The following is a 12346-nucleotide window of genomic DNA, read 5'->3' on the forward strand; positions in this document are numbered from 1 at the left end:
ATCGCAAGCTAGCGTGGTTGCATCATGTATTTTTAGTAAGTTTAACTGCATGAAGGTTAATAAACTTACACCTTTCTTGTTTAAATCTGAGAAAACCTGCCTGATTGATTCCTTTACAATTACAATTAGAGAGCAGTGAGCAAGGACTCACTAAGGGGAAGCTAAAAACACTGTGGTTTACAATTTAAACCCTGTTATGGCCAAACCAGGAAAAGGCCAAGAGGGGAGCCCTAGATCCCTTCCTCACCTGGTTGTAACAGAAATTTGGTCTATGCTGCCGTTTACGCTCCACGCAAGCCTCCTCTCACCTCTGTTCATCTAACCCTATCAGCATAACCTTCTATTCCTTTCTCCCTAATCTGTTTATCCAGCTTCCCCTTAATTACATCTATACTATTCACCTCAACTCCTCCTTGTGATAGCCACTTCCACATTCTAACCACTCTCTGGGGAAAAATGTTTTTCCTGAATTCCCTGTTGGATTTATTAGTGACTACCTTATATTGACGGCCCCTAGTTTTGGAAACTGACAATGACCATACAATTATGATCATTGTTTAGGTGGGGGGAATCAGCCATGTTTTCGAGCTCGTGCAATCTCTTGTTGGAAAGTATGCCTGTGCAGACAGGACCAGGCTGAACTGTGATGCCTTTTCCTAATGAATACCCCGATACAGCTCACTATCTCAAATATTGCAACATAGGTAAGTGACTGAAGAACTGCAGAGAGCCCAAGAAATTGTACTCCAGAGAGAATCAGGAAAAAAAATTGGATTGAAAAATATTTGTAGAGAATGTTGGGCTTTGCTGTCAGGTCACTGATATCCCCAATAAAGGCTAACCTTTAAAATCCTTATGGACCATCCATAGCTTGACATCGTATCATTCAAAAACACCAGACTGACTCATTTCTTTCACCTCTTCCACCTCGCTCACATTGCAGATGGCTTATGCTAAATATTTCATTGTGCTTCAGTTTATCATGTGCAAACATACATGAAGTTACCCATTCACACCTAACACAGATGATATACAAATCTCGCTGATACACCCTGCTGCACTTCACACTGACTTTATCACATTTTCACAACTCATTTACCCAACAAAGGCACAATCGTAAACCAATAAATATATCCATAACACATTTTAAAATATAATTTTTTCGTTTCAATAGCATTAATTTTATAAGTGGGGGGAGGGTTGAGGTTTAAAACCTACAAATGGTATTGACGGATTCCAGTTTGTATTACCACAGGAGACTACAGACCAGCTACCAGTAAATGCAGACCAGAGAATCAGAACTACAGATCTATGGCCCCACTCCCTTATCAAAGGGGGTCTGCACCAGCAACGGTGCCTTGTAAAATTATCCCTTATATTACATCTCAGTCCATTCATTTAGAAAGGGACTACTGTCTTCACATCTGAGCATTAATTGTTTCTTAATTTATTCTTGTCAATTCCTCCATTGCCCAATTAGAAGCTCAATTCACATACTAATCATATATTGTGTGAAAGAAAAAACAGACCTTACTGCTTGTTTGAACCTGTACCCCCTTTGTCCTACTACTGGTAATGAATTAATGTTTTAGATTTACCTTTTCTATACTGTTTGTTGTCTTCTATACCCGAATGAGGCCCTGCCTTAATCATCTCCTTTTGAGCCACTTAGTCCAATCTTTTCTAGTATTGTGCCTCAATCTTCTGAGAACTCTACTAATACTAATTCCTGATAATATATAGGGACGATACCAACTGGTGTTAATTCATATCAACACAAGCAGCCTATATTTAATAAATGCACTGCAATTCCCTCACATTGCCGGGTTTAGCAATTTCTCCTAGTCAGTTTCTCGGGTGACAGTGTAATTCACAGAAATATTCATAAAATAAATGCAAATTAATTTGAATATGAACCACAACTGCACTGAGAGGTTCATATGAACTCTGATGAGAAGATTGCGCCCTTAAATGAAACTGCATCTTGGGTATCATTCATATTACAATCCCTGTTATCTAAAGGCTGGCTCTAGTTATCGTGCAATGCAAACTCACTTAACAACTTCAATCTGCCTGGTAGAAACTGCAGTTAAAGATGCCTTCATAGAAAATCCTCCAGGATTACAAATATTACCAAGTCATGGGTCTGTTAGTGCCCTGTGCCGCTATTTTGCCCTCAACAGATCAAACACAATCACAGGTCCAGCCCCACTTCCGCCCCCGCCCAGTCAATAAGGGATTTCACTCACCGAAGCATTTACTTTGGTTGGTGGCACGGTCAACAAAGACTTTGGCAGAGATGACGTTGCCAAAAGGCATGAACATCTGCATGAGCTCAGCATCCCCAAACTCCTGTGGCAGATGGTAGATGAACAGGTTGCAGCCCTCTGGTCCTGAAGGAGAACAAATAACACCATCAGGTATTTACAGTATTCAAGTGCCAAGGCGCTCAGTATTAAATTGTTCCCCATCATTGCATACCGAAGAATGGATGGCCAAGGGAGGCACTACTGACAGGTATGCCTTCCCGATGGGGAAAATCCATCAGCCAAGAGCCAAGAAGGGTGCCCCACAGTGTCTGCTATTTATCTCTGGATCAACCACTCTATTGCAACATCTGCCTATTTCTAAATAGTGGATGATATTACCTTCGGACAGGTTAACTACGAGACTGTCAGCCACAAAGAACAATGAGCACGTGATGTATCGAAAGCGAAGTGATCTGGACATCTTGGCATAAGAATGTGTAGTCGATAGGGATGTGTGTCGAAAATATAGGGACATAAGGTACTTGTGTGTCAACAGATGTTGTGGCCATGGTAGTATCGTGACTATGTTACTGAGCTGGTAATCTAGTGATCTAAGCTAATAATCCAGAGAATATGAGTTCAAATCCTGCTCATGGTAGCTTGAGAATTTGAATTCAGTTAAAAAATGTCGCAAACATAAAGCTGATGTCCTTAAAGTTGTTGGATTGTTATTAAAAACCCAACCAGTTCATGAATGTCCTTTTGGGAAGGAAACCTACGATCCTTACCCGGTCTGGCAGGGTGTGACTCTGTTTCCACACCAATGTGGCTGATTCTTAACTCACCGCAGAAGTGGACTAACATCTACAGAAGACAGCCATCATCATCACTACCATCTTCTCAGGGTAACTAGGGACGGGCAATAAAAGGAAGCCTTTCCAGTGACGCCTGCATCCCAAGAATGAATGAATCCTGCTTCTGAGTACTCTGTAGTTGCCTCTGGCTGCAAAGTAAGCTCGTGTGGGTTTCCAAAGAGCCGTGGCTATGATCTCCTCTACAATTAAATGAATAATGATCACTTGGTATAGTAGAGCCACTGGCACCTGCATTCACCAAAAATCAGTGTCTTCGGAAGAAAGATAGGAGAGAATTAATTTTATTTTTCCCAAAAGCACCTAATGCTCATTTTGTTCCCTCCCAAATAAGATAACGATGTCAGGTTTAAAAAGAATCGGGAATGTAGCGTTGGCTGTAACTCATTAAAGTCCTTCAAATTTGCAGGGCTACAGAGAAAGGGCAGGGTAGTGGGACTAGCTGAGTTGCTCTTGCAGAGAGCCAGCACAGGCTCGATGGGTCAAATGGCCTCCTTCTGTTCTGTAACCATTCTATGATTCTATGTTGATTCTGTGGTTGGGCTTATTCTACTGTTATGACTGATAATGCTCACTCCCTACAGAATCAATTCCTTATAATGGTGGACTGAGACCCCTTTCTGAGTCTCTGCAAGGTTCCATGCTACATGTTGAAAAGATAGATTAACAGGACTAGGGACGGGAGTCAGGTAAAGAGATTTTCAAGTGGAATGAAGGATCTTCCTGTATCATTACAACATTTCAGAAAAAGTTTGCATTTTCACAAACAAATCAGCAAGTGATGCAATCAAGAAGATTTAAATAAATTGCCGAATGGGTGAGTTGCTGCAGGACAAAAGCATCATCTGCTGCAGTGTGTGTAGGTACCAGGAGATGTTTAGCTTATTGACAGCATCTTCAAAAATTGTAAAACAGCACTGTTTCATTCACACTTTCAGATGACCATAGCACATCCACAGAATCAACAAGACTTTAATGAGTTACAGCCAGCTCTACATTTCAGAGTCATTTTAAAGGAGCATTGCCATTTCATTTGGGAGGGAACAGAGGAAATGATTAGGGTATCTGGAGATCCAAAATGGTTTGGATGGTTCCCTGAGCAGACTGCCAAAGTTATTTGGCAGAATGCCTCATCACCGGAACTTTCAAACGAGCACCAAGACGTAGTTTGGCTGGTGGTGAGAAGGGCTCTACCGTCTGATCCTTTCAGCACGTCCGGAATCTCACCGCCTCTGCACGCTACCCTCGAGGTAGCTGTGGTGGGGGAAGAGACTGTTGCCCACCTCCTTCTGGAATGTGCCTTTGCAAAGCAGGTGTGGAAAGAGATGCAGTGGTTTTTGTCGAGGTTCATCCCAAGCAGCTCTGTAACACAGGAGTCAGTGCTCTTAGGGCTGTTCCCAGGGACGCACACCGAGATAAACATCAACTGCTGCTGGAGAACCATCAATTCGGTGAAAGACGCTCTTTGGTCTGCCCGAAACTTGCTGGTCTTCCAGCCCAAATAGTTGTTGCAGACTGGCACATTCCAAGGTCCAGGACTACGTGCTGAAGGACGCACTAAAGCTTGGGGCAGCCACCGCAAAGGCTCAATAGGGAAAGACCACTGTGTAAAGTCCTCCCACCAAGCTGAACTGAGGGGCTGGATCCATGGAAAACCCCTCGGGCTGTATACACCAAATCTGGGTTTGCTGTAAAATATACATGGCATGTAAAATGGAAATGAAGGGCTGTGAGGCAACTCATTCCTATATTGAAAAAAACTGATTTCCTTTGCATTTTCTAAAATGTCAACTTGGTGCTATTTTGTAATGTATTTTTTACAGATTTTTATGAATAAAGTATATTTTGGGAAAAGAAATCAGGAGATCCAAAATGGACTGTGTCCAGAGGGACACGATGTTCAAATCTCTGGATAAAGGGGAGAGAAAACGTACCCAACGTTGTCCTCATCTTGATGGCCACCTTTGTGTGCAGCTGCATCAAGCTGTGCGTAGAGCCCCAATACGCAAACACCAAGTGTCACTAGGTGCTCAGGTTCTATCTGTCCCCGGTGTTGCGAAGGAGGGGTCTGGTCACATTGCCGCGGAACGCTCCATCCAGTTGGACCGTGCTGTACCATCTCTCCTTCGTGGAAAAGTTTGTGCAGAAAAACACCTTTGACCACCAATCCATCAGGCAGTGGTCTGCACGGAATGTCCTCAAGGCCCTAAGGGAAAAGGAGATGGTAGATCCTGTCGGATGGTACCCCGAGCAGACTGCCAAAGTCATTTGGCAGAACGCCTCATCATCAGAACTTTCATTTAAGGACCAAGACTTGGCTTGGCTGGTGGTGAGAATCAGATCCTTCCTGCACGCCCGGAATCTCACCGCCTCCGCACGCTGCCCTCGAGATGGCTGTGATGGGGAAGAGACAGTTGCCCACCTCCTTCTGGAATGTGCCTTTGCAAAGCAGGTGTGGAAAGAGATGCAATGGTTTTCGTTGAGGTTCATCCCATGCAGCTCTGTAACACAGGAGTCAGTGCTCTATGGGCTATTCCCAGGGATGCACACAGAGATAAACATCAACTGCTGCTGGAGGACCATCAATTCGGTGAAACACACTCTTTGGTCTGCCCGAAACTTGCTGGTCTTCCAGCGCAAAGAGTTGTCCATGACCGAGTGTTGCAGACTGGCACATTCCAAGGTCCAGGACTATGTGCTGAGGGACGCACTAAAGCTTGGGCCAGCCGCTGAAAAGGGTCAATGGGGAAAGACCACTGTGTAAGGTCCTCTTGCCATGGTGAACCGAAGGGCTGGAACCTGTATAAAACCCCTCGGGCTGTATGCACTAAAATATGGGTTTTGCTGTGTAATGCAAATGTACATTGCATATAAAATGGAATGGAAGGGTTGTGAGGCAACTCACGTTCTGTATTGAAGAAAACTGATTTCTTTTGCACTTTCTGGAATATCAACTTGCATCTGTTCTGTAATGCATTTTTTTTTTACAGATTTTTATGAATAAGGTATATTTTTGGAAAAAAAAGTGTAGCAAATTAAAATAGCCCAATTCATTATGAGTAGCAGCATCAGTATCCATGATGCACTAAAATTCTATCTATGTGTAGATGGCCCATGATTCAACATGTTGATACTCCAATGTTTTGCAGTAGGGCTCAGATCCTCCCTCCCTTTCCTCAAACTTCCTCCATTCACGACGAGTCTTGATCTCAGCCAGGCTACATAGAAAGAGGGACAATCAAAGATGCTCAATCTGTGCCATCTATTAATGGCTGCCTCAAACTTGTAGTGGGAGAAATATGGGAACAGGCCAACTATCCACCATATTGGTTGAAGAACGACTGAATGACAAGGGGAGGGATGGAAAAACATTGAGAGAGAGGGAGAGAGAGCTAGTTCAATTTCCACAGAGAAACTGGTATGTGGATAGTGAATTGCGAATACTGTTCAAAAACGTTAATATAATCCAGTCAATTTACAATCATGTTAGGTACAATCTGTCAGAAATCCCTTGCGCTTCTCTTTTAAGCTTACCTGATTGATGAGCAAAAGATAATACCAAAAGGCTATGGCCTGTCATGCCAAGTGAGCCTGATTGGATTACTCGTGAAGAATGACTTATGGACACTTCATGACTGGAGATATTTCTCATGTCATATGACACATATACGTGTAGATTTTCAACTAAAAAAAGTGTTCATAATCCAAGAGAATCACTCAAATTTCGCTTTGTCATGCCACATTGAGACCATGTCAATAGAAATATAGTTTTCATTTCTGCTGGGATTTAACCACCTTTAAGTCATATAAATCAGAGCCTGCTTTTCTTCAAGCCAAGATGTTCACAGTCACTTGCAAATTCCCAATAAACACACAGTTTTGTTGACTAAAAACACACGCAGAAGTTGAGTCTTCCTTTGTAGGCCAATTTGAACAATGCTATTTCAAAAGTGGCAAGTACATTGAAGTAAAATTGAGCAAAGCTTCCTTTGTCTTACCTTCTCTTTGCTGCTGAGGAATTATGGGCGGTTGCTGTGGAAACGCCTGACTAATAGGAGCATAGGCTGCTGGATAGGCCGCTGTTGAGTTGCAAAGGAAGAAGTCAGTCTCATAAACCATTTAATTCCTTCAGCATATTTCAAACACTGTAAATAATCAGTTCAACTAACTTGGCCACTAAAGGGCAGAACAGGAAATGCCCAAAAATATTGGCACATTACTGTGTTCTTTAGAGTAAAGATAGAGATACCCTGTAATTAGAAAATGAAGTTTAAGGTAACCATTGCAACAAGAACAACACTGGGTTCAGTAACAATATTAGCATATCCCAAGACCTGTTTCAATTAAAAAGCCTGTGGCTTTCAGAGACCAAATCATTTCCTTCCATTCCTTAATTTGGCTCTTATAAGGCAGTTATATTGTCAAAATGTTGCTATATTTTGAAATTGTATTTAGGAGTTCAAAGTTATTGACATTCATTCAATGGGCAGTAAGGGCCTGACAGTGTGCACAAGGTCCTGTGACAGTGATTTAAGATGTTTTTACTTTGACGACTGCCCCGCTGCCTTCTAAATTCAGCCATATTGGAACGCACAGGAATTATTATGTCAATGCTACATGGCGAAGCTGGCGCAATGACAGACTGTGACGGCATGGCATGATGCCATTTCATGCCTACAGTTTCCCGCGAGGACAATTCACCAGCTCAGTCACAGAGGCCGGTAAAAAGCAGAGAACAGACAGATTCCCGGAAGGAGTGAGGGAAATATAATGGGAGGGCGAGTGAACGCAACCCCCACCACACTCCACCCGGCTCCACTTCCAGGTCACTCTCATGCATTCCACCCCCCCCCCCCCCACTGCACCCCTGACCCCCCCCCCCCCCCCCCCCCCCATCTAATTCAAGAGTAGCACTGGTAGAGTCCTGGGTGCAGGTTACCTGGCTGCACTCTCAATTGGGGAGTGGAGCATGGAGCAGGAGAACCTAAACAAGGGGAGAAAAGGAAATAATTATTTGACATTGCCGTTCATCTTTTTCTTATTGGTAGGAACTGAAGTAGCTTATCTATTTACTAAAAAAATAGAATTCTTTGCACCCTAATGCTAAAGGCCAATTCCACACAACCACCAGGGCTCAAAGAGAGCACAGTCCAGGGATAGGGTTACCCTGATGATTCATCCCATACTTCTAGTGAGTGCTGAAGAGTGCAAGAGTAGGGAATTAACTCCTTAGTTTTCCAACGCATAATCACAAGTTTTTTACGATCGGGAAAACGTTAGTAAGGCCAAATACGAACCTATTAGAATGGAAGCAAGAACATTCAGGGGTGATGCAAGGAAGCATTTCCTCACACAAAGGGTAGCGGAAATCTGGAACTGTCTCTCCCCCAAAAAGCAGTTGAGACTGGGGAACACTTGTAAATTTCAAAACTGAAATTGACAGATTTTGGTTAGATAAGGGTTAGAAAGGGATATAGAGCCAGGGCGGGTAGATAGAATTATGATACAGGTCAGCCATGATTGAACTGAAGACTCGAGGGGCTGAATGGCCTCATCCTGTCCCTGTGTTCCTAAAAGGCTCGGGACATTTTTACCACGCTATATAAATATCGTTCTTGTTGTTCATTTCTGATTGAAAATTAAATGGGTTTGTGGACTGGCAGCTTGATTCCAGCTGCAATCAGTTCAGGAATTTTTAATTTCTATTTATTTCTTTGAAAAATAAATTGTGGCATAATGCCCAGTCTATGCCACTTCTGCCACATAATTTCTTAACAGAGTGCCAACTCCTCTTGACTCAAGGCAGCAAAGGTGTCAAGTGGAGTCACAATGCAACAAACTGCTTTGGTTCCCGTGTGCTTTTCTTTCGTTGCTGAGATGTGACACTCACTTGGGGGAAGAAGTATTTTTCTTCATTTTGTTTTAAATGGAAATAATTCGGGAATTGGATCTCCCAACCAGCCGGTTTCAGCCCCTCCGGGTCAGCTGGAGTGACTGACGCAGACTCGAGGTGGTCATGTCAAGCATTGCACTGGGAAATGGGTTGGATGAATGATGCACGGGGGGTGAGTCTTCAAGCTGTTCAGCACACCTGTCTGAAAATACCAGCCCTGGCTGCCTCAACTTCAACTCTAACTTGGCTTCTCATTAAAATAGAACTCTGTTTAGTGTTTAGTACTTTTCTTTTCTGATTGTCTCTCCTTGTGCTCCCTTACTTCACGTGTGAAATGCGTCTCAGCAAACTATTTGATCCTGGGGTACTTGTGAAGGAGGACGGATCCAGAGTCAAACCAGATTCTGCACCTCACCTGATGTCCCCACACACCAACGCACTTTCTAACAGGGTCATTAGACAGCAATCGTGAGCAGGAACCCAGGCTGGCTTTCGTCTCTTCTCCCAATTCCAGGGCCTTTGAGGGCACTTGGGGTGAGCTGACTGCTGCTGCTGCTGTTGTTGTTGAGGTCAAGATACACAGCAGAAAAGTAGGGATCGAACCCGGTACTTTTATGGTTCTGTGTGGTTCAATAATACACAGAATTTACAGCACGGAAACAGGCCATTCAGCCCAATAGGTCTATACCAGCCTTTATGCTCCACACAAGCTTCCTCCTAACCCACTTCATCTAATCCTAACAGTTTATCACCCGGGAATGAAGTTGGGGGAGGGGAATCAGCAAACCTAACCAAAGCCGTCAGGCAGGTTTTACAATATGCATTTATAAAAATGATAGGTTTCCCCTAAAATTTCTGGGTACAGGGTGCATGGTTTAATGATGAAGTGACAGCGCTGGCATAAGGGTGGGGCGGGGGCACAAAGGGGACAGGAATTCAAGGCGGAACCTGATTCCAGCAGCTGTTCTGTATTTGACCCCTTTTTTGCCTAAGTTGAAATCCTGGGCTAATATGATATCGTTCAGGGGTGCCAACTCTCCAGGACTGTCCTGTACTTTCCCGGAAGTAAAGATTAATCTCTTGGACACTGCTGTGAGCAAAACGGGGAGAAAAATCATCGGGGTCCGGAAACAAATAGCTTTATTTTTCATTTTCTTTGACCGCTTTCTCCTGCTAGTTAAGAAAAAAATTGGAGATGAGGGAGAAATGGCTGTTTGACCAGCAGTTAAAGAATCATCCAGTCAGGCAACAAAGTCTGTTCACCTTGCAATTGGTGTGAGAAGGCTGCACAACAGAAAGATTGATGTGTTAGGCGAGCAATGGTGGGAGTGGGGGAAGAGTGCTTCTGATGAAACCTCCAGGAATATGTCCAGTCAGAGTTGGCAACACTAATACAGTTTCAATAAGGGACGTTATGCTGCGTGAGCAAATCTCTGAACCTGGTGAGATCCAACGTCATTAGGATTGGGAGGGGCCGTTTTCAAACCTGAAGGAGGGTTTTGAAAGGGCAATCGATTGCCTTGGAAAAACTGTTGGTCGGAACCACACGTGTGCCAGCAATAGTACCAGGGTCAGGCACTGGGTCAGAGACAGGGTCAGGGATGGGTTTGGGGTCATTGTCAAAGGGCAGGGCAGGTATTTCCCTGCAGGCCTCAGATCCCCCCTCAATACCTCCCACCAAAACCCTCCCAGAATTTCAGGGCCTTTCTCTGGCAGGTAGTTGGTGCACTCCTAGTAATCCTACAATTGCAAATGTCAAACGACAGCAAAGACCCCATTTAGAGTTAGCCCCAGTGTGTTCGATATTGTTAGTCAAATATCAGAACATTCTGGAAACCAAGGAGTCAGATTCCAAGGATTATATAGTCTCGATGTCATAGTTAGATCAAATATCTAAGATTTTTTTCCCCATCAATATCCCTTTGGGCAATAATTGAAGGCACAGTTGGCTGATATGCAGTTCAAGTGATGAAGTAGTTTTCATTGTCCCAAGTTGTCTAGCTCACTCAGGACCAGCGAGGGAAGAAATGAATACTGCCTGCCAACATCATAAAGCGAAAGATCCTGTTCTGTCAGAAATTATACATCTAATTTCATCCAAATATTGGGGACCTCATAATTGTTACACTGAACACTTCAGTGGACGGAGTAATTATTGCCCCCCAGTCAGAATGAGCGACACAATGTGAATGGCATTCTCTCCCAATAAGTCCACATTTTGGAGTATTTCACAATGAGAAAAAGTCTTGTTCTACCCGTGGTACATGACAGGCTACAGGAATCACTGCAATCAGCACCTCTCTTCATTTAAAGGTGATTATTTCCTCACTGGGGAATATTGGATAATGCTCATGTCAGTTCCAAAAACTCCACTACAAATATAACTGGCTTCCTCCAGTGATGCAGTTGATCAGGGAACTGCTCAGCGTGGACCACTGAACTACAAAGTCGTCAAGGTGCCTGCTGAGGTCGGGAGGGTCATAAAATCAGTCCAGGCCCATGTTCCTGGTTTTGAATCCGGTAGACTCCTCCTGGACAATACACCTGGGTGCAGATCCACTGAGGACAGGATCATGCTCATCTTTGATGCTCCCAACAGTTGAAGGCTTTGTTAACGATCACTGATTAGGCTTACACATGAAGATTGGCCACTTGTGTGGTGTATGGGAAGTTAGTGGGTGCCCCAGAAATATCTGCACCATCAGTGGCTTCAGGAGATGGAGGGGAATAAATTGGGGGAGAAAGATATGTCATAATGGCTCCTGAAGAAAGATCTAACTATAGCAGATGCCACATCTGCTGCAATTAAAGGCAGAATTTTATGATGCTGTCTTAGTTTTACTTATTTTTTTTATATAGATAATCAGTGATTTAGGGGTCAGATTTTGTCTGATAATGCTCCTGTGAAGCTCTTGGTTGTTTCACTAGGTTAAAGGTGTTATATAAATGCAAGTTGTTGTTGTGACGCAAATGATCCTTATTATTGTACTACATTCAAACATTTACTGGCCAGCTATTTTTATCAGAAGGTAAGAGGTTATAGCAAGACAGCTTAATCGACGCCAACTCCCCTTTATGGGATCATTTTCAGCTTCACCATCTGATTTGGAGGAGGGAATCACCTCCGGTTATAGAACTCGCCCCATTTGGAAAATAGCAGGATGAACATAGGATGAGTTCAATAGAGGGTGAGTAATCAGTTCTGCAACAATACCTCCCAGGTTGTGAGATGGAATAGTTTTAGTTTTAGTTTTTTAGTTTTAGAGATACAGCACTGAAACAGGCCCTTCGGCCCACCGAGTCTGTGCTGAACATCAACCACCCATTTATAC

General features: G+C 43.5%; 1 protein-coding gene across 7 annotated transcripts in view; it reads right to left on the reverse strand.

Annotated features, from left to right (window-relative positions):
* Window positions 1–12346, reverse strand: part of LOC137350649 (CUGBP Elav-like family member 4) — an 856190-nt gene that overhangs the window by 68447 nt on the left and 775397 nt on the right. For all 7 annotated transcript variants that reach the window (XM_068015445.1, XM_068015439.1, XM_068015443.1 and 4 more), the window contains 2 exons: window positions 7120–7200; window positions 2250–2393 (listed from right to left, as the gene is read on the reverse strand). In XM_068015445.1, the coding sequence (XP_067871546.1) occupies window positions 2250–2393; window positions 7120–7200 (225 nt within the window). The remainder of the gene's footprint in view (window positions 1–2249; window positions 2394–7119; window positions 7201–12346) is intronic.

The sequence above is a fragment of the Heterodontus francisci genome, chromosome 35 (assembly GCF_036365525.1).
Source record: "Heterodontus francisci isolate sHetFra1 chromosome 35, sHetFra1.hap1, whole genome shotgun sequence".
In the NCBI taxonomy this organism is placed as follows: Eukaryota; Metazoa; Chordata; class Chondrichthyes; order Heterodontiformes; family Heterodontidae; genus Heterodontus; species Heterodontus francisci.